At 38.6% G+C, this 25621-nt stretch overlaps 2 protein-coding genes across 6 annotated transcripts; both read left to right on the top strand.

Annotated features, from left to right (window-relative positions):
• Positions 1-430: 430 nt before the first annotated feature.
• Positions 431-11400, top strand: LOC308398075 (adhesion G-protein coupled receptor G1-like). Of its 4 annotated transcripts, none has more exons than XM_080884471.1 (13): positions 431-566; positions 672-707; positions 845-896; positions 3866-3950; positions 4153-4260; positions 5861-6022; positions 6100-6157; positions 6248-6339; positions 7186-7304; positions 8810-9087; positions 10003-10105; positions 10232-10566; positions 10657-11398. In XM_080884471.1, exons 1-13 carry the CDS (start codon positions 509-511, stop codon positions 10701-10703), a joined length of 1533 nt encoding a protein of 510 aa, XP_080740597.1. In that variant the 5' UTR covers positions 431-508; the 3' UTR covers positions 10704-11398. The 4 variants fall into 4 exon arrangements, with proteins under 4 accessions (XP_080740597.1, XP_080740598.1, XP_080740596.1 ...); XM_080884473.1 differs by having other exon boundaries at positions 493-566; positions 645-707; XM_080884472.1 differs by lacking the exon at positions 845-896 and having other exon boundaries at positions 10657-11399.
• Positions 11401-16053: 4653 nt separating this feature from the next.
• On the top strand, positions 16054-24872 carry LOC308398073 (adhesion G-protein coupled receptor G1-like). 2 transcript variants are annotated; one of them, XM_080884468.1, is made up of 12 exons: positions 16054-16182; positions 16492-16546; positions 17233-17320; positions 17461-17589; positions 18420-18569; positions 18660-18714; positions 18810-18901; positions 20867-20985; positions 23054-23328; positions 23925-24027; positions 24196-24524; positions 24610-24872. In XM_080884468.1, the coding sequence occupies exons 1-12, from the start codon at positions 16125-16127 to the stop codon at positions 24720-24722; spliced, it is 1566 nt and encodes a 521-aa protein (XP_080740594.1). In that variant the 5' UTR covers positions 16054-16124; the 3' UTR covers positions 24723-24872. The 2 variants fall into 2 exon arrangements, with proteins under 2 accessions (XP_080740594.1, XP_080740593.1); XM_080884467.1 differs by having other exon boundaries at positions 16066-16182; positions 16489-16546.
• Positions 24873-25621: the final 749 nt, after the last annotated feature.

Here is a 25621-nt window from a genome sequence, read left to right as displayed (position 1 = left end):
ATTCCTATCTGCGTATATGTAAAGCAGTAACATTAGAGTAATTCCTTTTCTTCAAAAAAAACTAATATTCATTATTCAGTTACATTTTTTGTTTCTGTGTAAGTGTCAATTAATTTTTTTAAATGGTCAAGACTAGCTTCAAACCAGTTAAAGCTCTGATGCTTGTTTTGGTTAAAGCAAACTAAAAGACCATGATGTGGTCTGGCATCATGGTCTTGGCTGGTTAGTCATGTTCTAATGCTTTTTCACAGTGTGTCAGTCTATGTTTACAATGAAATTTTCAGTGGAAATTTAAACCAGCAGCTTCAAATTGCTCAGTCATGACATCTTTGAAAAAAACCCAAAACATTAGCCATGAATCACTTCCTCCTCTGACCTCTGAACCACAGCTCTGCTAAGAATGTGTGAAATTCTCAGCTCACTTGGTTAAGCACACTTCAACCTGGTAGGGCAGCACATTGAATGGTCCTCTTACAGCATAGAGCTATTTGTGGACGAGTGAGACACGATGTGGATTACACTTTTTCTCGTCAAAATCATCTGTTTTTCTATGTCCCAAGCTGTTGGTGAGTAATCTTACGATGTAATTGCTGATATGTTTACAGTTGTTTGCTTATGAGATGAGTAACACTAACTGTAAACAGCCCCTTAAAACACTTCTCTACTACCAGGTGGCAACAACAGTTTCACAACGCAGAAGCCACTAAGTAAGTACTGACCAAACAGCCGAACATCTTGCCTTTCATTTGTCTCTGAATTCAGACTTCAAAACTGTATCAACTTCAAATCTTGTATGACTGTTATTTTCTGATTCCTTCACTTTCTGTTTGCTTCACTTTGACAGGGTGTGAAGATGTCCTGCTTCACTGTACACAAAGTAGTCTTTTTTGGACACGGTAATTTAAATGATGGACATCTAAACACTCCTGTTTTGGATAAGTTGCATTGTTGTACTACATGAATGAATTAATGTGGATACTATTTGCTGTGGATAAATGCTGGATTTGACTTAACGTGACTGTCAAAAAGAGAAACACAGATATACATAATAAATTTTGTTTATGGAATCAGACATTAAACCTATTGAAATTAAGATGAACAACATGTTCATATCTAGATTGTCATCATTTATGTGTTTTGAAATATCTGCCTCAGCTAAAGGCTACGTCCACACTAATACGTTTTCGTTTGAAAATGCATCGTTTTCTCTCTGTTTTGGCCTCCCGTCCACACTGAGACGGCGTTTTTGCTGATGGAAAACGCAGCGTTTTCAAAAAGTTCTTGAAAATGCATATATTTGAAAACGGTGCTTTCACGTCGCAGTGTGGACAGCAAAAACGCAGACTTTCTAAACGATGACACATGTTAGTCATATGATGCAGTCATGTGACCAATTAAACTAAGATAGCGGAGGGCATTATAGAGCAGTTGTTTTCTATTGCTCTCAATTTTGACAGCCTTATTAAAGATTAATATCAGTTTGTACATGCTCCAGAGACCTTATTTAATTCTCACTCGCTTTTGCATCTTTGTACTTTTGTGTTACTCGCAGCAACAACTCCACCTCATTGTTAGTCCATTTAAAAAACTCTGTGCTTTTCCTAAACATTTTGCCGCGACATTTCAAAGAGCCTGAAACTAAATAAACGGCAGACAGAAGTGAGGCAGGTCGAATCTTCTTGTTTCACGCATGCTCAGTACTGGAATGTAAGCGTTTTTGGCCGTTACAATGTGGACGCGCAACTCTGTGAAAACGACTGAAAACGCTAGTGTGGACGCGGAGCATTTTCAGACAAAAATGCCGTTTTCAAATCTATCCGGGCTAGTGTGGACATAGCCAAAGAGTACTCCTGAGAGTGTTAGTGCCTTTCAGAGTCATAAATGATGCTATCCAACTGCCTGTTAGGGTACCTGGGTGGTCGACCCACTGTTTGTCCAGCAATAAAGCAAAGTTTGAGTTTACTTCCGCCTCTTTGAGTCTGCATATTGGGTCCCCAAATCTGCCTGCCACACACAGCCACCATGACACTGACTTTTACTAAAAGCTGACAGTGTCATTTGGTGTCAGTGCGCGGCTTAAATCACCAGACTGTCATGCAGGAAAATGGGGTTTGTGTGCTTTTAGAGAACTTCATGGGGTTTTTTTTTTTCTTGAACTTTTGGAATTCGGAACATATTCCATTAAACAATGTGTTCGATCAACTTAGTAGATCCATGTTTATGTTTATCATATATACACTACTAGTCTGTTTACTTTTTACATCGTACATACATATTGAAGATATCAAATACCCAATTTCCTTGCGGGCCAACCTTCGGGATCAATAAAGTTTATTGAATTGAATTGAATTGAAATATATAAAGCAAGATATATGGAATTATGCAGCAAAGAACAAAATGACAAAATGACTCTAAATATGTCTTATATTTTAAATTCCTCAAAGTAGCCACCCTTTGCTTTCTTGACAGCGCTGCAAACCCTTGGCCTTCTGTTAATGATCTTAATGATGTAGTCACCTGAAATGGTTTTCACTTCACAGGTGTGCTTTGTCAGGGTTCATTTGTGGAATTTCTTGCCTTCTTAGTTGGGATGGGACCATCAGTTGTGTTATGCAGAAGTCAGGTTGGTACACAGCTGACACCCTGTTTCACAACATATGTTAGAATTCGTATGATGGCAAGAAACAAACAGCTAAGAGAAACAGCAGTCCATCATTGTTTTAAGAACTGAAGGTCAGTCAGTCTGGGAAATTGCTTAAACTGAATGTGTCCAAGTGCAGTCGTGAAAACCATGGAGTGCTGCCATGAAATTGAGGACTGCCACAGGTAACGAAGACCAAGAGTTACCTCTGCTGCTGAGGATAAATTCATCCAGTCACCAACTTCAGAAATTAACAGCACCTCTGATTAGAGCCCAGATAAATGCCACACAGAGTTCCAGTAGCAGACACATCTCTACATCAACTGTTCAGAGGAAACCACGACTAAGGAAGAGCAACAAGCAGAAGAGATTTGTTTGGGCCAAGAAACGCAAGGAATGGACAGTAGACCAGTGTAAATCTGTGCTTTGGTCTGATGAGTCCAAATTTGAGATCTTTGGTTCCACCTGTTGTGACTTTGTGCAATGCAGAAAAGATGAACAGATGGTATTTGCACGCATGGTTCTCACCATGAAGCATAAAAGAAGAGATGTAATGGTGTGGGGGTGCTTTGCTGGTGACACAGTTGGAGATTTATTCAAAACTGAAGGAACACTGAATCAGCATAGCTACCACAGCATCCTGCAGTTGGACCATCATTTATTTTTCAACTTGACAATGACCTCAAACACACCTCCAGGCTGACCAAGAATGAAAGTGATGGAGTGCTGCGCCAGATGACCTGGCCTCCACAGTCACCTGATCTAAACCCAGTCGAGATGTTTTAGGATGAGATGGACCTCTGGGAACTCTTTCAAGTCTGTTGGAAAACCATTTCAGGTGACGACCTCATGAAGCTCAGTGAGAGAATGCCAAGAGTGTGCAAAGCAGTAATCAAAGCGTGGCTATTTTTAAGAATGTAAAATATAAAACATGTATTGACTTTTTTCACACTTTTTTGTTTTCTACATAATGCCATGTGTGCTCATTTATAGTTTTGATGCCTTCAGTGAGAATCTGCAACATAAATAGTCGTGAAAATTAAAACAAACCAGTAAATGTGAAGGTGTGTCCCAACTTTGACTGGTAGTGTTTATCAATATTTGCAGGTAATATATTATCTGATTATTGTAATGGAAACGTCACCTTCAGTATATATTCATAGATTTAGTTGTGCCATTTGTTTCAGATCAGTGAATACTTATATAGTGAGTATATCTTTGCAGGTGTTATGAGGAAAGAACTGCAGCCTGTGAACTCAAAAGGCGTATATTCGGCTTCAGTCGTCAAACCGTGGACTCATCACTAGAGGTGAGCACATTTTTGGGGGGTGAGTTTGTTGTTTTTATAATATCTTTTCTTGAAAGATCTATAAATACCTGAGACAAGGAACAAGGTGCAAGCAAAGGTAACTTTTATAAATTATAACCTGTGTTATATATATTTGTATTGATATACTGTGGAGGATGTATGCATTCAGATCTTTTTTCATGCTCTTGTTTGTGCTTTTCAGGGTGATATGAACCCTACATCTCACCACAGAATTCACATCCCATCCTCAGCTTTCAAAGGAGCTGCCACCACAGTGATGGCTTCTGTTATCAACAGCACTTATTTTAAGGTAAGTAGAACCTTAAGAGAGAACCTTAGTCCCATCATACCGTAAGAATACATAATTTAAGTATTGTCTTTCATAGAAACATTTTGCATCAACTTTTTTTTCCAAAAATTTTGTTTATTTACTTTATATCCTCTGTCCCTTGAAGTGGAGATCAGGTCTTGTTTGATTGCAGAATTATATGATGGCTGAGCGAGGCAGAAAGGATTTTACTCAGAGCTGTAGAAGTTTATTTATAGCTGTCAGAAGGTGATGTGGAAGAAAGCCAGACGTTAGAGACACAAAGGTGAAAGTTCAGATGGAGGATGGCAGCTTTTGAAAAGCCTGAGCAGGGGCAAAATGACAACATCCAAAAGTCCATTATGGCTTTGCAAGATAGGGCGCTAAAGTTGTAGGATTTGGATTCTCTTTTTTTTTTTTTTTTTTTTTTTTTTTTTTTTTCCAAATGACATCAGAAACAGCAGTATGCGACATTACGTGATGGCAGAGCTTCAGTTCATCCTTTGTCATTTTTTTTTTTTTTTTTTTTTAATAAATAGGACAGGGGGAATAAATGAGAGAGAGAGGGGGAGAGAAAGAAAGAAAACCAAAGGGGAGAAGAGACGGTGAGAAGGGGGGGGAAGAGAGACAAAAAAAAAAAAAAAAAAACTCCTGGGTCACCTGTATGGAGAAAAAAAACAAACAAACAAACAAACAAACAGAGGAGACAGCAAACAACAAAGAGCAACATAATAATAGAGAAAACAAAGCACCATCACAATAAACTAGCTAGTCATAGATATCAGTATTTACTAAGTAATAAACAATATTGTGCAGCACGCAAGATAGACAGCGCACAGTGTGCTTTGAGGCAGCAGCCAAGAAAGCTTTAGTCCGCGTCTGTGAATACCCATGTGTGCATACCTGTGTGGATCAGCATGCTTGCATTCCAAAGGTTTCTCCATGTAATGATCTGCTAGGGAGTGTGGGGGGGCCTCAGCCCCGTCCTCCAGGGTGTGAAGCGGGTTTGGATTCTCAACAGGACACTGCCCTGCAAAACGAATCATCTTTCCATGGCATCCTTGTTGCATTCTCTTTAAGAGTCCTCACTTTTCAGAGGGCTTTATTATTTTCTCACGCATCAGTAGGAATGGAAACTTATAAGAATTTAGCAATGCTGATTCCATTATCAATAATTTTTACCCACTCGATTGCTTATTGATGCTCATTAGGTTCTCGTGGGCTTTGCTTTGAGAGTCACCACCAGCTCCAAGCAGCATGTCAAAGATATGCAAATGAATTGCATGCTGTGAGCTATTTCCCCTCTTTGTTGTTATCAGAATTGGGGTCTTTTAAAAAGCAATGTATTACACATTGAACAGGATACTTTTCTTCAAAGTAACGCAGTACGCTACTTAGTTACATCTAGGGCAACATAATTCATTATACTACTCCTTACATTAGGAGTAGTATATATACATACTCCTTTCTCTGTAAAATGGCCCAAAATTCACTCTTTCATAATTACCATTTCATAATATAAACCTACAGCCTACAGTCCCACACACAACAAAAATCCCATTTTCAACACTAACATTACTGTCATGTGTCTGCCTCATTGCAGCTGAGTCCTCCTCAGAAAAGTAGATTCCAATTCCACCGCAGAGAAGGCACTGTGCTCAGAGGATTAGTCCTCGCGGTGAAGGCAGTTAACATGACAGAAAATGGTGAAATCATCAGAAATCTCTTACAACCCATCATGTTATTCTTCAAACACAACAAAAAGGTAAAAATACAAACATAGTTGGGCTAACATCTTATTTAGAAAATGGAATAACCTGTTTCCCTCTTATTTTGATTTAGTCTTCACAGATTACAGATGGAACTTGTGTATTTTGGCAGGAATCAGACAATGGAACAGGTGCTGTTATCGATGTCATTGTTTGGTATTTTTATTTCTAAGTAAAAAGGTGACGCACACTTACTTGCTCTGATTTTTTTTCCTGTGTAGGTTACTGGAGTGTTAAAGGCTGCAAAACCAATAAAACTGAAGATGAATTTATTTGCAGCTGCGACCATCTCAGCTTCTTTGCTGTTCTTGTGGTAATATAATTTAACAGAAAATGATCAAACTTTGGTCATAAAAATATATTTTTGTCTTATTATTGTTTAGCAGCTGTAACTCGGCACAGCATATCAATTAGGAGACAAAATGCCATGTGTATAGCATTTGAGGGGTGACATATTTTGTATAATTAAATATACCAGAATAAATGAGAGGAATAGATTTTTTAATGCCAGCGTGAGCTAACTAGTGCATTACATATAGATTGTATAAAAGCAGGATGTAACCTGATATGTCACTCGTTAGTTTTGGAATCAGCATTTAGAAGCCTCAGTGTTAGCCGCCTTGAGGAAGAGAGGACAGCGGATGTTAGGAATCTTCATCAATAATCTGTATTGGTACATTGTACAGATACAGATATCTGCTTTTGATGACTTACGAAACAACAATAAAATACTGGAATACTTGTATTCTCTCACTAAAACTGAAGTACAAATTGTTTGACTGGGTTGTGTCACACCACATAGTATTTGTTAAATAATATCACTAATCTAAAGGTTAGCTGACAGTATTTAGCCAGAGCTGTTTATGCTAGCAAACATGTTACTCAAAGCTGGCGCATGCCTGACTTTGAGCCTCTCGTTATAACTACAATTATAACTCTATTACAATTGTAATAAATAGGATGAAATTATCTATAGAACCTCAAAACTATTTTTGTACTAAGCTGTAAACTTGATTGTTAATATCATTATGGCAATTTTAACCTTAGTAATTAACTTGCTTTTGGGGGAACTGCAGTGTTTAGCATGTCTACACCAGCTTCTTGGTCACACTGGTACTTCCCTTATTTTTACATACGTACATATTGTCTTACGTTTCAGAACCCTGAGATATCAGTCACAAACTTGGAAGCGGAGAAGCTAAGCTACATCACTTACATTGGATCAGCACTTTCAGTCGTCTTCACATTCATCAGCCTGATTGTCTTCATTTGGTTACAGTGAGTGTCCTCATGTCCCGTGATGTGTCATATTTAAATATTGTAGAATATCTCTTTAGTTTAGCAGACGAGACATTTTTTTCATCCTTTCATCAAGGACCTAAAGTAATGTGTTCATACTAAGTGAATTACTGCCATCTCATTTCATAGAAAAATTACATTTTGTTTTGTTTTTTACTATGTTGTGAAAGATTAGACATTAGTTATTAAGCATCAGAAAACTAACTTGTCCCACACACTTAACATGACATTCATTGTGAAAGATTTCACATCAAGCATTTCATTCTGAGTGGCAAAAACCCAGGTCACACAAATAGCCAGGAAGCCCACCACAGTGTTTGGTGGCTAAGTAGATGGCTTGCCTGTTTCTGAGAACACTACTATGTTATGTTGCTAGGTTACAGCGCCTCTCACCACATGTTGCTTCATAGGACCTCAGTTGTTGCTCCAATTTTTGAAACTTTTTAAAAATAATGTTTGAACTTCCCTGCATGAATGCTTTTTTGCAAAACCTATTTAGTTTGTAAACCTAAAGAAATGCCTGGGTTTTTGCCATTTGCAGAGAGTAGGTTTTAGTTCCTTATAAATAAATTATTGTTCTCTCTTCTATAGTTTGACTTGTTGTCTGTGACACTGCACCCTGCTGATAGTAAACCACTTCAGCCCCCAGTCTAGTTTCAACACACCTATATGTCAGTATTGCGCAGCAGCTATAGCTATAGCTGATACTTTCGCTTTAGTTCATTGTAAATTTACATTGAACTTTGGCCACATCTCAATTTACCTTAAAGTATTTTACGGGGTTGGAAAGCTTTGAAACACTGTGAATCCTGACACCTATGTCAGTTGTTGTGAAAATGTTTATATTTAATGGCTCTTGCATGTGACGGTGCCAAAATGACATGGTTACCAAATCTGCTCCAAACTTCACGTTTGATAAGAGTCCAAGTGTGGAGACGTCTCTATGTCTTTTGGTCACAGATGAACGAACTACTGCATAGGCATAGAAACAAGAAATTGGGTACTTAAGTTGTAAACATCATTCAATGTTCATGAGATGTACAGGAAATTTTCATTGTGGGTTCTACACAGGACAAGCAACTCCTTCATGAAACTACCATGAAGAAATGTGTAAGCTATTCATGTGACAACAGGAAATAGCTTGACAGTAGCAACAGTTGGCCTCAGCTGTAGCACACTTTGACAAAGTGTGAAGACCCTATCATCACTGCTGCCAGCTTCAGTTTTTTGTCTTTTATTGTTTAATCCACAGGACCACGTGCCTCACTTACACATAGACAAGACATTTTATCTTGTATATTTAGTCTTATAGCCATTATAAACAAACAACAAGCTTATAATCTCTATTGGTGTAAAGTATGGAAAAGCATGAAAAGTATGAACAGATATTGAAACTGATTTTAAAATTAAACATCTAAAAATGCCAGATTATGTCTACTGTCTGCAAAACTGGTGATAAATAAATAATCCTGTTTCTCTTGTAGTCGGCGGTGTCCTGAGAAGGCCACAGGTCTGCACATGCAACTTACAGGGGCAATGTTCTGCCTCCACCTCAGCTTCCTGCTGTGCAGTTTCTGGGAATGGCTGAGGAAAAATGAGGACAGCTCAATTTGCCTGGTTCTTGGTCTCTTTCTGCATTGGTCTCTGCTGGCCACCTTGACCTGGAGTGCTCTGGAGGGGTTTCAAATCTACCTTTTGCTCATTCGGGTCTTTAACATCTATATCAGGAGATACCTGCTCAAACTCTGCCTGGTTGGATGGGGTTAGTGAAGTTTTGTTGGGACATTGTTTCTGTCAAATATGGAAAAAAAAAAAGAAAAACACTAATGAAGCAATAGTTCCAAGACAAGACTGAGGGCAATTAATATAGGCAAGGTAATTAATGATTTGAAAACAGGAGAGTAACAAGACAGCTGAATCTAATCTAACTTCTATCGTTATCCTTCTATCAAAAATGAGAAACTACCTAAACGGAAATACTGAGCACAAGTTGGGGTGAAACTCATAACAGTTGAGACCTGACAATAAAGAACACTAAGAAACCAAAAAACTGACAAATAACCTTAAAAACAAGTAGAATTATACAAAGAAAAATTCAGAAACAAGAGTATCCTGAGCTCTCTTTGGCTGTTGTTTGAATTGGTCACCTTTAAATTAAGAAAAAGTTATAGTGGGACATTTTCACACATTATCTACTAAAGCTGCTGAATGTTATTGACTTTTTTCCATTGTGTTGCAAATCATTTCCTCTCTCAGTTCAGCTTCTAGTCAACTGAACAAACTGACAAAGTCTGGCAGTTTAGAGATAAGAGGAATATGTAGATGGGGCTCAATCTCAAAATTTCTCAAGGTTGGTGATTTGTGTAGACTCGTATTATTGTTTTTTGTTTGTTTGTATTTTTTTCATGTAGAGCAATTTCTTTTTGAATAAATTAAATTAAGAGAAGCCACATTCCAGTGTTTGCGTTTTACCCGTACACACACAGACACTGGCAAGGTTCTTACACTGAAGCCCAGAACTTGGTGATAATCTAACATTCTCCGTATATCTTTTATTTTATGTTTGAGAAACTGCAATGGATATTGCAAATTTAAAAAAAAAATGTTACATTTGATCTTATCTTGGTCTTTGTATCTAATGATTCAATTAAAGGTAATTGATCATTCTCTTGTCCAGGTTTTCCCACATTGGTCGCAACAATTTGTGGGATTTCAGGTGTTTATGGAAAGTACACTCTACAACTAAGGGAAACCAAAAATGGCAATTCAACAGCACAAATGTAAGAAACTCAGTGGTTTTGATTTTAAATATGTAATTAGCATGGTATTTTGATTATGCACAGATACATGCTGTTATGTTAAAGGAGCTCACTGTATTTTTTTATTTTATCTTTTTTAATGGGCAGGTGCTGGATTAGCAGCGACTTCCAATCAAAGTGTCCTCTAGTCAGCTACATCACTACTGTGGCCTTTCCTTTGTTGGTGGTCCTGTTCAATGCCTGCATGCTGGGGCTGGTTGTGTGTAAGATGCGGAAATTAAGAAGTGATGATAAGAAGATGAGCTTTGTAAGCAGCAGTGACTGGAAGGAGATAAACAAAGAGAAAAGAAAGAGGTTATGGAGGGACTGTGTCACAGTGCTGGGCCTCAGCTGTGTGCTGGGGTTACCTTGGGGGTTAGCCAGCACTACGTACGTTTCACTCACTGGGATCTACATATTCACCATTTTGAACTCCCTTCAAGGTTATTATGTGAATGATTCTTATATCAAATATGCACTGGACTTTGATCACTTGCAAGAAGAATTAACACTCGTTTTTCTTCTCTTCTCAGGTGTATTTATATTTCTTTGGTCTGTGGGTTTGGCCCGGAAGTCTTGATCGGGCTATGTTTCATTAGTCAGAGACTCTTCAAAAAATGTTGAACACCAGTTTCAGCAGCCAATAGCCAATAACAGCCAAGATGTATTATCTATGATGTATATTAGGTGTTGACTGTTGAATGAGTTTTTGGGTTTTTGTTGCTGTTTTGTTTCTTCTTTTATATGCAAATGTATATTTTCAAAAAATGCAGCTATGATTCTTATGGTTGTATTATTTTTAGTAGAGAAGGCAAAGATTCTCAACAATTTACTGATTCATAAAAGACAATTCATGTATTATGACTTAGGTAAGTTACTGTAGATGGAAACTTTTGTGCTTTCATAAAAACATTTGGTTTCACTGCAGGTCAGTCTCTCAGTGAACTATACACTTTCAGATATTTTTGTCTGGCTTTCTCACGTATGAGTCAAGTAGGAAAACTATGATTAAAATATTTTAATGCACAGCATCATTTCTACACACTTAAATGGTCTAAATGATAATTTCTGGAAACTATCATAAGGTTTAAAGTTTCATGTTAGTTTCTTGAGCTAAAATTGCACCTAACCTTTTGCTTTAGTGGTTTAGGTACAAAGATTGCTGTCAGTCCTTCTGTTTTAATCAACAGTACATCCTGAAACACAAGCCAGCCTATCACAGAGCCCACATACCCTCTCAGCAGCTGACTCAATGTGTATTAGTCACCTATAATTGAGGAGACTATGCAGACACGCCATGACTTTTTGCTACTGTACAGATGATTGTGAAGCATGAATGTTGCAACATAGCTCAGTGGTTAGTACTGTTACTGATGGAGTGTTTAACATGAAAAAATACTTTAATTGCTTTGGACTGAACTAACTTTTCAGTGAAATGGGGCTGCAGACATCATCTGATGTTATCTGACAGGAATTGAAACTGAGTATTGAACTATGAAACTCAATAACAGAGTCGCTCTAGAGTGACCCCTTGTGCACAATAATTGCAGCCTTTTTTTGTTTTATTCGTGGTTTTACTCATAGGCTGGTTGATTTACAACAGCACATAATGTGACAGATCCTCCAAAACACATGCAACCAGAGTAGCATTTAATTCAATTAAGCTGTAGTTATACATCCAGTTCATAAGAACATTATTCTCAAGGCACCTTACATAATAAGACAAAGACCCCAGGAAGGAAAACCACAACCATATGGTGATCCTTTATAAGCAGCACTTGGCCATAAAGGAAAGAGACAGGAACAGATCTTCAACACAAGCCATCTGCTTTTGTGGTTCCAGGTGAGGGGAAATAGAGGATAAATAAGAAGAGCACACAGAGATAAGGAGGGCACAAATTATGAGAAGAAGGCAACATTTTGTGGTAAGCAGCAGTGCCGTAAAACACATCAAGAGTGAAAAGAGTTTAACAGAGGAAGAATTCTTTTGTGCATCATGGGAAGTCCCATCACATCTGTCAAACAACTCACGGTTACAGCTGTTCAAAACACCACGAGGCTGGCTGACATGATTGTGATGGGCAAGCCGTGAGTGCTCAGACTGTGTTTATTGAACGCAATATGGATGAGATCTTGGCTCTGCAACGGGGAATTGATACAGGGAGTGCAGAATTATTAGGCAAATGAGTATTTTGTCCACATCATCCTCTTCATGCATGTTGTCTTGCTTCAAGCTGTATAGGCTCGAAAGCCTACTACCAATTAAGCATATTAGGTGATGTGCATCTCTGTAATGAGAAGGGGTGTGGTCTAATGACATCAACACCCTATATCAGGTGTGCATAATTATTAGGCAACGTCCTTTCCTTTGGCAAAATGGGTCCAAAGAAGGACTTGACAGGCTCAGAAAAGTCAAAAATAGTGAGATATCTTGCAGAGGGATGCAGCAGTCTCAAAATTGCAAAGCTTCTGAAGCGTGATCATCGAACAATCAAGCGTTTCATTCAAAATAGTCAACAGGGTCGCAAGAAGCGTGTGGAAAAACCAAGGCGCAAAATAACTGCCCATGAACTGAGAAAAGTCAAGCGTGCAGCTGCCAAGATGCCACTTGCCACCAGTTTGGCCATATTTCAGAGCTGCAACATCACTGGAGTGCCCAAAAGCACAAGGTGTGCAATACTCAGAGACATGGCCAAGGTAAGAAAGGCTGAAAGACGACCACCACTGAACAAGACACACAAGCTGAAATGTCAAGACTGGGCCAAGAAATATCTCAAGACTGGTTTTTCTAAGGTTTTATGGACTGATGAAATGAGAGTGAGTCTTGATGGGCCAGATGGATGGGCCCGTGGCTGGATTGGTAAAGGGCAGAGAGCTCCAGTCCCACTCAGACGCCAGCAAGGTGGAGGTGGAGTACTGGTTTGGGCTGGTATCATCAAAGATGAGCTTGTGGGGCCTTTTCGGGTTGAGGATGGAGTCAAGCTCAACTCCCAGTCCTACTGCCAGTTTCTGGAAGACACCTTCTTCAAGCAGTGGTACAGGAAGAAGACTGCATCCTTCAAGAAAAACATGATTTTCATGCAGGACAATGCTCCATCACACGCGTCCAAGTACTCCACAGCGTGGCTGGCAAGAAAGGGTATAAAAGAAGAAAAACTAATGACATGGCCTCCTTGTTCACCTGATCTGAACCCCATTGAGAACCTGTGGTCCATCATCAAATGTGAGATTTACAAGGAGGGAAAACAGTACACCTCTGAACAGTGTCTGGGAGGCTGTGGTTGCTGCTGCACGCAATGTTGATGGTGAACAGATCAAAACACTGACAGGATCCATGGATGGCAGGCTTTTGAGTGTCCTTGCAAAGAAAGGTGGCTATATTGGTCGCTGATTTGTTTTTGTTTTGTTTTTGAATGTCAGAAATGTATATTTGTGAATGTGGAGATGTTATATTGGTTTCACTGGTAAAAATAAATAATTGAAATGGGTATATATTTGTTTTTTGTTAAGTTGCCTAATAATTATGCACAGTAATAGTCACCTGCACACTCAGATATCCCCCTAAAATAGCTAAAACTAAAAACAAACTAAAAACTACTTCCACAAACATTCAGCTTTGATATTAATGAGTTTTTTGGGTTCATTGAGAACATGGTTGTTGTTCAATAATAAAATTATTCCTCAAAAATATAACTTGCCTAATAATTCTGCACTCCCTGTATACCTGATGACCAGTGAGGGACATTAGCCCGACTGCAAAATCGGATGCAGTTGTTCACATTAACCCAAACAACAGCAAGTTTATTTATTCATGCGGGTGGCTGTGGCTCAGGTGGTAGAGCAGATCAGACTGGAAGGTTGGTGGTTTGATCCTTGGCTTCCCCAGTCTGCATGTCAGATATCCTTGGGCAAGATGATGCGTTCATCGGAGTGTGAATGTGTGTGAATGTAGATTACTTTGTACTTGTGTTTAGAAGTGCTTGAATGGGTGGATGAGGCATGTTGTACACAGTGCTTTGAGTACTTGGGGAGAGTAGAAAAGCACTATATAAGAATCAGTCCATAATCATCTCCTTCACTCATTCGGCTCTGGAACAACAAATTCTTCTCCTTGATAACAGGACTCTGTTTTGACTCTCTGCCCCTATCCTTCAAGGACACCTGCATCAGCCGAGGACTGTTGACTTTTGCTTAACCAGGTGAAAGGACACACTCTCTCTCAAGCTGAACACAGGATACACACACACACACACACACACACATATGCATGTACACTGATGCAGATATCACCCCCCCCCCCCCCCCCCCCCCGTCCCCATTCCAAAGCCTCTGATGCTTGCTACCCACCTGATGCAGACGGTCCAGTCCAGCACTGGAAAAGGCTGCAGGACAACATGGCTGCTGTCTACACCGGATCATTCCTTACCCCATAGAAGCCTAGACTTCCCACACCCCACCTAACTCCTCCAACTCACATTCCCAGGCAGCTGAGAGATACAATCTCTAGTGAGTCCAGGGTCTGCCCTGGGTCCTCCTCCCAGTAGGATCATGATCTTGGAATGGGAAGTGCTGGTTCTCATTCCTGCTGCTTCACACTCAGCCACAAACTGCTCCATTCAAAGCAGAAGGTTACCGCACGATGAACACATCATCTCAAAAAACCCAAACAAAGACCCTCCACCACCTTGCCATGCTTAGATATTCTGTCCAACACCAACCGGAAACAAGTACAACTTACTACCAGTGATATGAACCGAGCTCTGGCTTTATTTGTACAGGGACAGAATGGTCTGTAAAAATGAGCCAGGCACCCCATTCTCCTCAACAGGATATCCTGAGGGACCCTGTCAAATGCCTTCTCCAAGTCCACAAAACACATGTATACTGGTTGAGCAAACTCCTACCCACCTTTGAATATCCTTGAGAGGTTTAAGATGTGGTCTAGTGTTCCACAGTCAGAACAAAAAAGTCATCATTCCTCCAGAATCCAAGGTTTGACTAACTGGCAGACTGTCCTGTACCCTGGCATACACTTTCCTAAGGAGGCTGAAAAGTGTGATCCCCTATTGTCGGAGCTCTTCTTTAACAGGGGAACCACCACTACAGTCTGCCATTCCAAAGGCACCCCCTGAGATCTCCACTGAACATTTCAGAGGTGTGTTAACCAGGACAGCCCTACAACATCCAGAGCCTTCAGGAACTCAGGAAGGCAGCATCAAAATAAACCCATAGATATATTATAAAGACATGAAGTACAAAATACAATATTTACATACAAAATATAGTGAAGGAGTAGCAGAAATAAGCTGGAAATAAGCATAATAGATTAATTTTAAATGGTTTCTATGACTCAGTAATGAAACCTTATTTAACTGAGGCTTTTGTAATGGTACTGATGGCTGTAACTATCAGCATGGTTTGAAACAGGGTGCAACAGTACTCTGTGTTGGATTTTTTTACTTTGGAAATGTCTTTTATTTTTTTAAACTTATTTCCTAACTCTCTTTTTTTCTTTAGGGTGGATTTTAAGATTTCTGTCAGACTTGTTTTAACATTAATTTATTGAAGTTCTTTGCCCAAGTTATGATCTCATCAAGTTATCTTGTGTTTATGAATGTTTATCTTTCTCTGGCTCTCTCTGTCAACCAAGAAGCACAGCATAGAAAGGATTAAGGTCATACCATTAATTCAAATGATAAAGCCTTGATAAAACAACTGATAATTTTCCTTCATGTAACCATAGCAGCAGGGTCTCCGGCAGACAACGCTCAAACTGATTCACTGCCTGTGTGTTCAGTGTGGTTATATACTGTCTGTGTAAATATTTCTATCATAACTCAGAGCAACAACTCGCTACTTGAACTTCTGCCTCTGCCAAGAACATGTGATATATACAGATGTGAAACTCCCACTTTGTCTCAGTTAGCAAGCCTCAGCCAAGCAGAGCAACACCCTGTGGACCTCATAGAGCATACCTGTGTTTGTGGCTGAGTGAGCCACGATGTGGATTACATTTTTTCTAGTTACAATCTTCTGTTTTTCTATGTCCCAAGCTGTGGGTGAGTAAATTTACCATATCATTCCTATGATGTTTAAAGTTGTGTGCTTGTGAGGGAAATACCACTCTAACTGTTATTATCTCAAGGTTGTGGATTTTCTCAAACCACGAGAAAAGTAAAATCACTGACTAGCATCTCAGCTATCAGGTAGCAGGAACGCTAAGTTCCTAGTGTTGATCAAACAGCTGCTTCTCACTTGCCTCTGGAGTTAAATGTCACTTTGATGTTTTATCACCTTTCAGTCTTGTTTAAATGTATTAATGATGCTAATTTTGATCCCTTCACTTCTGGTGTGTATCACTATAGCAGACTACTGTGAAAATGTTCTCCAGGAGTGCCTAAAAAGGCCCACTGCATGGACACGGTAATTCGTTTTATTCTGTACATCTCACATTCCTGCTTTTGAAAGGTTATATCATCTTTCTCATGAATAAATAAACTTGCTGTTGATAAATACTAGTTTAACATAATTGATACAACCTGAAGGAGAGATATGATCACTGTTTATGCATTCACTCCATATAACAGAAGTTACTGCCTGTTAAAATGTTTTTATCTCTACATAGGCTGCTTTTCAGTGTTTTAACATGGTTTCATCATAAAAACGTACTAAGTGTATAATCTTTTTAATTTATACCGTAATCTCAATCAAATGTGACACTGAGGGCTCCTGGCAAAGTGTCTGTGTATAAATAAATATTTATGACATGAAAGGACACTTTGTCACATTTTGAGATGCATTTGACACTCTGGAAGCGTAGGACATTATTTTTAAATTACTGTCAGGGGTTTTCAAAGATCAGTGCTATAATGTGTCTAACTGGAAAGGGTGTTGGTTGCACTCCCCAAAATAACTGATACTTTTTAAAGCAAGTAAATATAATATATAACTGTGAACAAATGAAATCAATAAATTCAAATCACACCAAAGCAGACTGTGAAATAATTGTTTTTTTCTTATTTATTAATTATTTCTATTAGTTTATTGTCTCTGTCTTCAGTTATATCACTAATTTGTATATCTGAACTATGTTAAATTTCTGTTGGTAGTTGTTATGAGGACAAAATTATGACCTGCAAGCCAAGAGGTCGCTTCATGGCAGGCATCACACAACTCAAAGTAGACTCGCTTCAAGAGGTGAGGTCATTTGGAGCTGAAGTGCTTTTTGGAAGTGAAAAAATTACATTTTATCTGAATTGCTTTATTTTTGTATTAATGAACTCAATAAATAACAAAAACAGAATATTTAAAATTTTGTTTTTGTGTATACTCTTCAGGTTGATGTGAGTCCTACACATGAACATAGGGTTCACATCCCATCATCAGCTCTCCAGAGAAGCAGAGGAAATGTGCCTGAGGTGGAGGTCCTGGTGGTGGCCTCTGTAATAAACAGCAGTCATTTTAAGGTCAGTGACTCCAGAAAGAGAACGTTGATGTCATTCACTGAAAAAATGCTGATCTGTGGGGGTTGCAGGTTCAGTTTCACTGAAGGCCACAGTAGGAAATGAGAAATACTGTCCTTTATATCATGTCAAATATGTACGTCTGGTAGTATATTTAATCAAATCTTAAATTTCCATGTACATATACCCAGAAATCTCACCAGTTTTGTTTCACATTCCTGAAAATGACAAATCAGTTGTGTGGGAAGTTTCATAAACAAGAGTAAAAACATGTTTGAGCATGTAGTTCAGCCTTCAGCCTCCCTTCTTCCCTCGAATTAGTGCACATAAACTTGCCTTTACAGCTCAGGTACAGAAAACAGAAACATACTGGGCTGTATGTCTCTTGTAAATTTGGCAACTTCCTAAAGTCGCTGGTGTCCATCTGTAACTCCACGTCTCTTGTCATGCTGGTGTGTGGATTCAAACATCACAATCACAATGTAAATTATGTTCTTTAAAAACAGATATATGGCGCTCTGTTATACAAACGTCTTCTGCTAAAAACAACCTCAGACTTCCATCTTTGCTTGCATCTGCTTTCCTGTTTGTTCTATTCTGCTTTTTCTAGCTTGTAAGCTTTCAGGTGGTTTTGAGTGTTGAGTCTGTTTAGGCTGTTTACTGCGTGGGTGTGTGTAGTTGTGTAAACCACATACTAACAAATGTGTTAGTATGTGGGCTGAATTTAAATTAGTGAAGGGCTAGATTTGGCCTGTGGGTCTTCATGTTAAGAGGAGAGTTTTTTGCAGTCAATCTCATCCCAGCACTTTGTTCACGTGTCTCACACATTGCAGCTAAGTCCTCGTTCAAAAGGCAGGCAAATACAGTTTCACCGCAGAGAAGGCACTGTGTTTAGGGGCTCAGTCCTATCGGTGAAGGCAGGAACTCTTTCAGTGAATAACCTCCAGCAACCCATCAAGTTAATCTTCAGACATGACAAAGAGGTAAGAAGACATCAAAATGGTTGCAACAGCATCTTACTTTGAAAATCTAATAATCTGTTTTCATGGTATTTCTATTCATTTTTTTCACAGGTGGAAAATGGGACTTGTGTATTTTGGGCGGAATCAGCAATGGGAAATGGAACAGGTATTATTACAGATGTCAGCCTCCAGTATAGTCATTTCTAAATCTAAAGAAGATTTACAACTACTTAATGTATTTGTACGTATTTATTTTATTAGGTTATTGGAGCACTGAAGGCTGTGAAACCAGTAACACAGGAAATGAATTTATTTGCAGCTGCAACCATCTGAGCTTCTTCGCTGTGCTTGTGGTAAAATGATAACTTCTTTCTACAGAATGTAATAAAGCCCTGTGATAAAATCTGCGCTTGTCTAATCAGTGTATAGCAACTTTAATTAGGAACAGCATATGAATTGAGTCTTTAAAGAGCTTGAAGGGTGATATCTTCAACTTAAATGCAAGCAACAAAAGAGCCATTTTCTCTTGGAAGTTCCCACATATAATAACAAATTCTAACAAATTCAATTCAATTTTATTTATATAGCACCAAATCACAACAACAGTCGCCTCAAGGCGCCTTATATTATAGAGTAAAACCCAACAATCATATGACCCCTTATGAGCAAGCACTTTGGCGACAGTGGGAAGGAAAACTCCCTTTTAAAAGGAAGAAACCTCAGACAGAACCAGGCTCAGGGAGGGGCGGCCATCTGCTGCGACCGGTTGGGGTGAGAGAAGGAAGACAGGATAAAGACATGCTGTGGAAGAGAGACAGAGATTAATAACAGGTATGATTCAATGCAGAGAGGTGTATTAACACATAGTGAGTGAGAAAGGTGACTGGAAAGGAAAAACTCAATGCATCATGGGAATCCCCCGGCAGCCTACGTCTATTGCAGCATAACTAAGGGAGGATTCAGGGTCACCTGGTCCAGCCCTAACTATATGCTTTAGCAAAAAGGAAAGTTTTAAGCCTAATCTTAAAAGTAGAGATAGTGTCTGTCTCCCGAATCCAAACTGGAAGCTGGTTCCACAGAAGAGGGGCCTGAAAACTGAAGGCTCTGCCTCCCATTCTACTTTTAAATACTCTAGGAACAACAAGTAGGCCTGCAGAGCGAGAGCAAAGTGCTCTAATAGGGTGATATGGTACTACAAGGTCATTAAGATAAGATGGGGCCTGATTATTTAAGACCTTGTATGTGAGGAGCAGGATTTTGAATTCAATTATGGATTTAACAGGAAGCCAATGAAGGGAAGCCAAAACAGGAGAAATCTGCTCTCTCTTTCTAGTCCCTGTCAGGACTCTTGCTGCAGCATTTTGGATTAGTTGAAGGCTTTTCAGGGAGTTTTTAGGACATCCTGATAATAATGAATTACAGTAGTCCAGCCTGGAAGTAATAAATGCATGAACTAGTTTTTCAGCGTCACTCTGAGACTTTTTTAGAGACTAATTTTAGAGATGTTGCGCAAATGGAAGAAAGCAGTCTTACATATTTGTTTAATATGTGCATTGAAGGACATGTCCTGGTCAAAAATGACTCCAAGGTTCCTCACAGTGTTACTGGAGGCCAAGGTAATGCCATCCAGAGTAAGAATCTGGTTAGATACCATATGTCTAACAAAGTAAGAGATGCTTTTCAGAGCTTAGCTAACCCATGCATTCAATTTTTAAATAACATTTGATTGAAGGAGTTTTAATTTAGCACTTCAATTTAAAAAAAACAAAAACAAAAACAAACAAACAACTGAATTCAGTGATTTGCAAATCTTATGAATGCATGTGGGAAAATACCCTTAATTTGAATTTGTTGGCAACAACAAATCTCAAAAAGGTTGGGACAGGGGCTATAAAAGGCTGGAGAAATAAAAAGACAGCTAGAATAACATTTTACCTCTCATTATATATATTCCCAACAGATTTGCCTTGAATAAATTTCTGTCCACAAAAAAAGGCAGAAAATCAATAGTGGATACTCATGATTTCCGGTGGAACTTACATGATTCTGTCATGGAAGTCACTGAATGGGCTGAGGAACACATCCAGAAATCTTTGTCTGTAAAAACGGTTCACCATGCCATATGAGAACTTGAAGCAGGAGTGCAGCAGTCTTCTATGGGTCAAAACTAGAGTGAAAAAAGTGGAAAAGTTGTTATAAGAAGAGGTGGAGTGATTTTAAATTATAATACCGAAACTATTTGACCGAGGCCCGTGGATAGGCCTCCATTAAACATCTTAACATAGACTTCATTTCAACAGTGTCTTTTTATGTTCCAGAACCCACAATTATCAGTGAGTAAATCTCATTCGGAGACACTCAGCTACATCACTTACATTGGATCAGCACTCTCCGTTGTCTTCACATTCATCAGCTTGATCATCTATATTTGTCTACAGTGAGTACATATGTTTTACTTGAATGTCCTTTTAACTTCTGCCATGTTTTGATATTTTCTCTAGTATTACATTTTAAAGAGGTGATGTGTTGATAAAGAAATATATTATTGTTGGCTTAGTTCATAGAAAAAATTCTAAAGGTCAACCACTGACAGAAGTTATGTTGTGAAAGACTGGTTTATTGCATCAGTCAGACCAGTTTAAATGTACTGTGTCACATCTGGTGGGAAACAAACACTTGCACATAATCTTTCCTAAAGTGTGGCACCCCACAGTCGTCGGTCAAAAACTGTTCACACTTGACTGATCCTCAGTCAAGTGTGAACAGTCCTGAAGCCCTCTGCATGTTTGCAGACAAAATTGGATTTTTTTTTTTCTGAAGCTGAAGTCTAGGCAGTTACATTAAAACAATTTCCCCTAAAGCACTGGTTCCCAAACTTTTTTTGCTAGGCCCCCTTTGTTTTATAAGATTCCCACTGTAACTTCACTGTATAATGAGCTAACATCTCCAAAATTTCAGTAATTATAAGAAGTGTTCATGTGAGATAATGTTTGTCCGTTATTTGGACAGTGAGCCCAGTGCGTGCTCCCGACGCAGGGGAAACCTACCTTGGCACAAGGGCTGGGTATCATCAATGATTTCTAATCAATTGGATTCAGATTCGATTTGATTAAATTTTGCCCCAGACAATCAGAAATATTATAATTCTGATCATTTATCAGTACTGACACTTGTGAGACTTCATCAGAGGTGTGAGCATCACTGCAGACACCTTTGTGTCAAAGTAACTGAGGATAAAATACAGATGGGAAACTGTTTTAAAAAATACACTGAGAGAGAGAGCTGTGCAGGAAGCGTGATTTTATCGTAGTGGACACAAAACGGTGAAAGTAAGAGGGAAGTAATGATGATATTTATCAAATGTGAAGTGTAATTTTGATCTTTTGCTGCCGTTTCAGTGAATTTAGGTCAGAGAGTGATAAAACCTGCAGCATCAGAAGCTGTGAGGTGTCAGCTTTCAGCACCGACAGCGTGCCCGTGTATGTGCCGTCGGGTGAGAAAGCCGACATCTCACAGATTCTGATGCGTCGGGTCTGCGCTTTGTGTTCACATCTTTGTGTGGAATCCTTTTTCCTGCCATCATTTACTATTTTAGCTGTTTGGTGGTTGTTGATATAGTTTTGTGAGTTTTAACCCGAGATCCTGGCATTTCTGGCAAAATACATTTATATTTAATAATCGATTCAGGATTAAATAAATGATCGGAAAATCGAGTTTTGAAACCCACCCCTACTTGGCACCACTGTTGTACAGGTGAAGCCAATGGCAAGATATGCTTCATCACATTTGCTAGTCTTTGGCTTGGAAGTTGGTTCGGAAGCATATTTGGCGATGCTTCATCTTCTGCTTTGTGTTTGTGTGGGAGCTCCGTCAAAAAACCTGTCCATAGCAGTGTCCAAGGCTTCTTTTATTATTCATACCCCACCCCCCTCCGCCAATGGCTTTGCACCCTCCACTTTGGGAACCACTGCCATAAAGGAAGTAGCTGGAAGAAGAAACAGAAAAAGGAGCACTGGATCCTCTGACACTTATCTCCTTGGATTAAAGGCAGTTAGGATGCAAAGATAATCATTATTTTACATAAAACCTATACATTATTAAAAAGGGGTTATAGTCTTCAAATAAATAAATATAGTAGCAAATTATGAAGAAATATCAACATATGGGTCATACTCTAAATTGCTACATTTATTTATTTAAATTTACTTCATTTATCTCTAATATTACTTTGAAAGGGTTTAGTTCTTTCTTCCTCCAGCTTCATCATCTTCTTCCCATTTTTGGCAGTCTTGGTTCCCGTACTCTTGGTTACATATAGAACAGGATACATTATCTGGCATATTTAGTCTGACAATAATTATGGGAAATCACAAGCTTCTCAGTTTCATCTGTGTGGAGTTACTATTGTTAGTGTTATCAAAATTGAGGGTTCAAAGCGAAAGGTTTAAAAAAAGGCCAAATTTCTTCCATTGTTAAAAAAATTGTAATTCTGTTTCTCTCTTTAGTCGTCGGCGTCCTGAGAAGACAACTAATCTGCACATGCAGCTAACAGGAGCAATGCTCTGCCTCCACCTCAGCTTCCTGCTGTCCTGTTTCTCGGCATGGCTGCTGAATGAGGACAGCCCAGTTTGTCTGGTTCTGGGTCTGATTTTACACTGGTCTCTGCTGGCCACCTTCAGCTGGACTGCTCTGGAAGGGTTCCATCTCTACCTTCTACTAAGTCGGGTTTTTAACATCACTTTCAGGAAATATCTTCTCAAACTCAGCTTAGTTGGATGGGGTGAGTAAAGTAAGGTTAAAACACAATTTCGTCAGATGCTGTCAAACAGGCCAAATGGAAATGGATAGTGTAGGTTTTTTGTTGTTGTTGTTGTTGTCGTTTGATACTACAAAGTTGAGAAAACATCATAAATTTGGTGATTAAAATCCAGGTAAATGGCTAAATGAGATTGGTTTGTCCATATGGTATGTATACAGTATTTTTTCCATTTTCTACAACTTTTTTTTACTACAAATACTTCAGTGATTTGCTGAGAGTGTCGAATAATACTATATGAAATTGTAGTATGTGCACAAATGTCGAGTGATTACAATGAGCATGGAAAAAAAAAAAGAAAGTCCAGCAATCAGTGTCGTAATAAAGCCTCAAGGATGGATAATCTTGAAAGGCTGGTGAGTGGTCTAGATCCACACTCAACTTTTGTTTTTAATTATTTTTCATGTAGAGCAACTTCTTTTTCAATAGAAAGACTGCAGAGAAGTCATGTTTGCTAACATTTGCACTTCAAGCTGTAGCACATACAATTTTTTTTTATTTTATCTTTGTAAATGCATTTAATACTTCACTTCAAAATCATTCTATTTCTACTTCTTTAGGCTTCCCGACACTAGTCGCAGTGATTTGTGCGATTTCAGGTGTTTATGGTAAATACACCCTGCACATGCGGGACGCCAAACTCTCCAATACAACAGCACACATGTAAGAAAATATCATCAGTAGGACTTTTATGCATGCAGTGACCCATGAGATTTGATTTCTTAAGACAAAAAAAATCATACTTTGGTGTTAACATTGGTGACATTTATATCCTGCCTCCAAAATGTTTTATATTTATTTAATACATATTTGTTTTTCAACAATGAGCAGATGCTGGATGAACAGCGAGTTCCCGAAGAAGCACCTTATAACCAGTTTCATCACTACAGTGGCCTTTCCTTCCTTGGTGGTGCTGTTTAATGCCTGTGTTATGGGACTAGTTGTGTTTAAGCTCTGGGGGATAAGAAGGGGTAGTGGAGGCTTTGGAAGCAACACTGGCTGGAAAAAGACAAACAAAAACAAAGGCTGGAATTTATGGAAGGACTCTGTTAAAGTGTTGGGCCTCAGCCTTGTGCTGGGGTTACCTTGGGGGTTAACCAGCATCACATATGTTTCACTCCCTGGTATCTATGTATTCACAATATTCAACTCCTGTCAAGGTTAGTATGTGACCAATTCTCGTATAAAGTATGCACTGGATTTTGATCATTTGTGAGAAAAGTTGCATTTTTTCTCTCTTATCAGGTGTCTTCATGTTCCTGTGGTCTTTGGCTTTGACCAGGAAGCCTCAATCGAACAATAACTCATCAACAGACACCTGTCAGAAAAAGCTGACCACCAGTTTAAATAACAGCTAAGACAAGTGAATTATCCTGACTTACAAACCCAATTCCAAAAATGTTGACATGGTGTGTAAAAGGTAACTGAAATCAGAATGCAAACAAATGAAACAATTAAAACCTCATATTTTATTCACAGCAGAACATGGAAAATATATCTAGTTTTTAAATCTGATAAAAATGTACCATTCTAAGAAAACTCCCAGCTTGAATTAGACGCCTGAAAAAAGTTTGGACAGGGCCATATTTGCCAGTGTGTAGGATCCTCTTTTCTTTTATTAGAGAGGAAGCTGCAGACTCTATCACTGCAATATACAAGGTATAAATATGCAATAATTTACAGTATAAAGTGTCTTGAGGTGACTGTTCTTGTGATTTGGCACTATATGAATAAAATTGAATTTAACTGAATTTTAGGACGCAGAGACCAGCTGCTGGATTGGCTGTGCCAAATGTTTTTAATTTGTGAAAGGTTCAGACTGGAGACTGGGCAGTTCCACACCTCCACTCTCCTATTCCTATTATGCTGTTGTAAAACGTGCCTCTTTCCATTCTAAATTAGCTTTGAGAGCAGCTGGCAGTCCTCTCCATCTACTATATTTTTATATTTAAACAACTTTTAAATATTTTTATATTATCTACGTTCCACTGTGAATAAAATATGGCTTTATGAGAATTGGAAACCGTTGCATTCACTTTTTAGTTGCATTTTACACAGCATTTTCTTACATTTTCCCAATGACATTCATATATGGTAATGAAGACTCATTTTATTTGTTGATGTTTTTTTTTCTCTTCTTTCTTATTTTGGAATCAAATACAAATATGATTTTTGTTAGTATATTCAACAATTAACTTGTGAATCATTTAATTAAAAAAGCAGTTACTGTGAAGATCATCTATATTCTTTAAACTGT

This window comes from Rhamphochromis sp. 'chilingali', assembly GCF_963969265.1.
Source record: "Rhamphochromis sp. 'chilingali' genome assembly, chromosome: 6".
In the NCBI taxonomy this organism is placed as follows: Eukaryota; Metazoa; Chordata; class Actinopteri; order Cichliformes; family Cichlidae; genus Rhamphochromis; species Rhamphochromis sp. 'chilingali'.
This window is presented reverse-complemented; position numbering and strand designations above follow the sequence as displayed.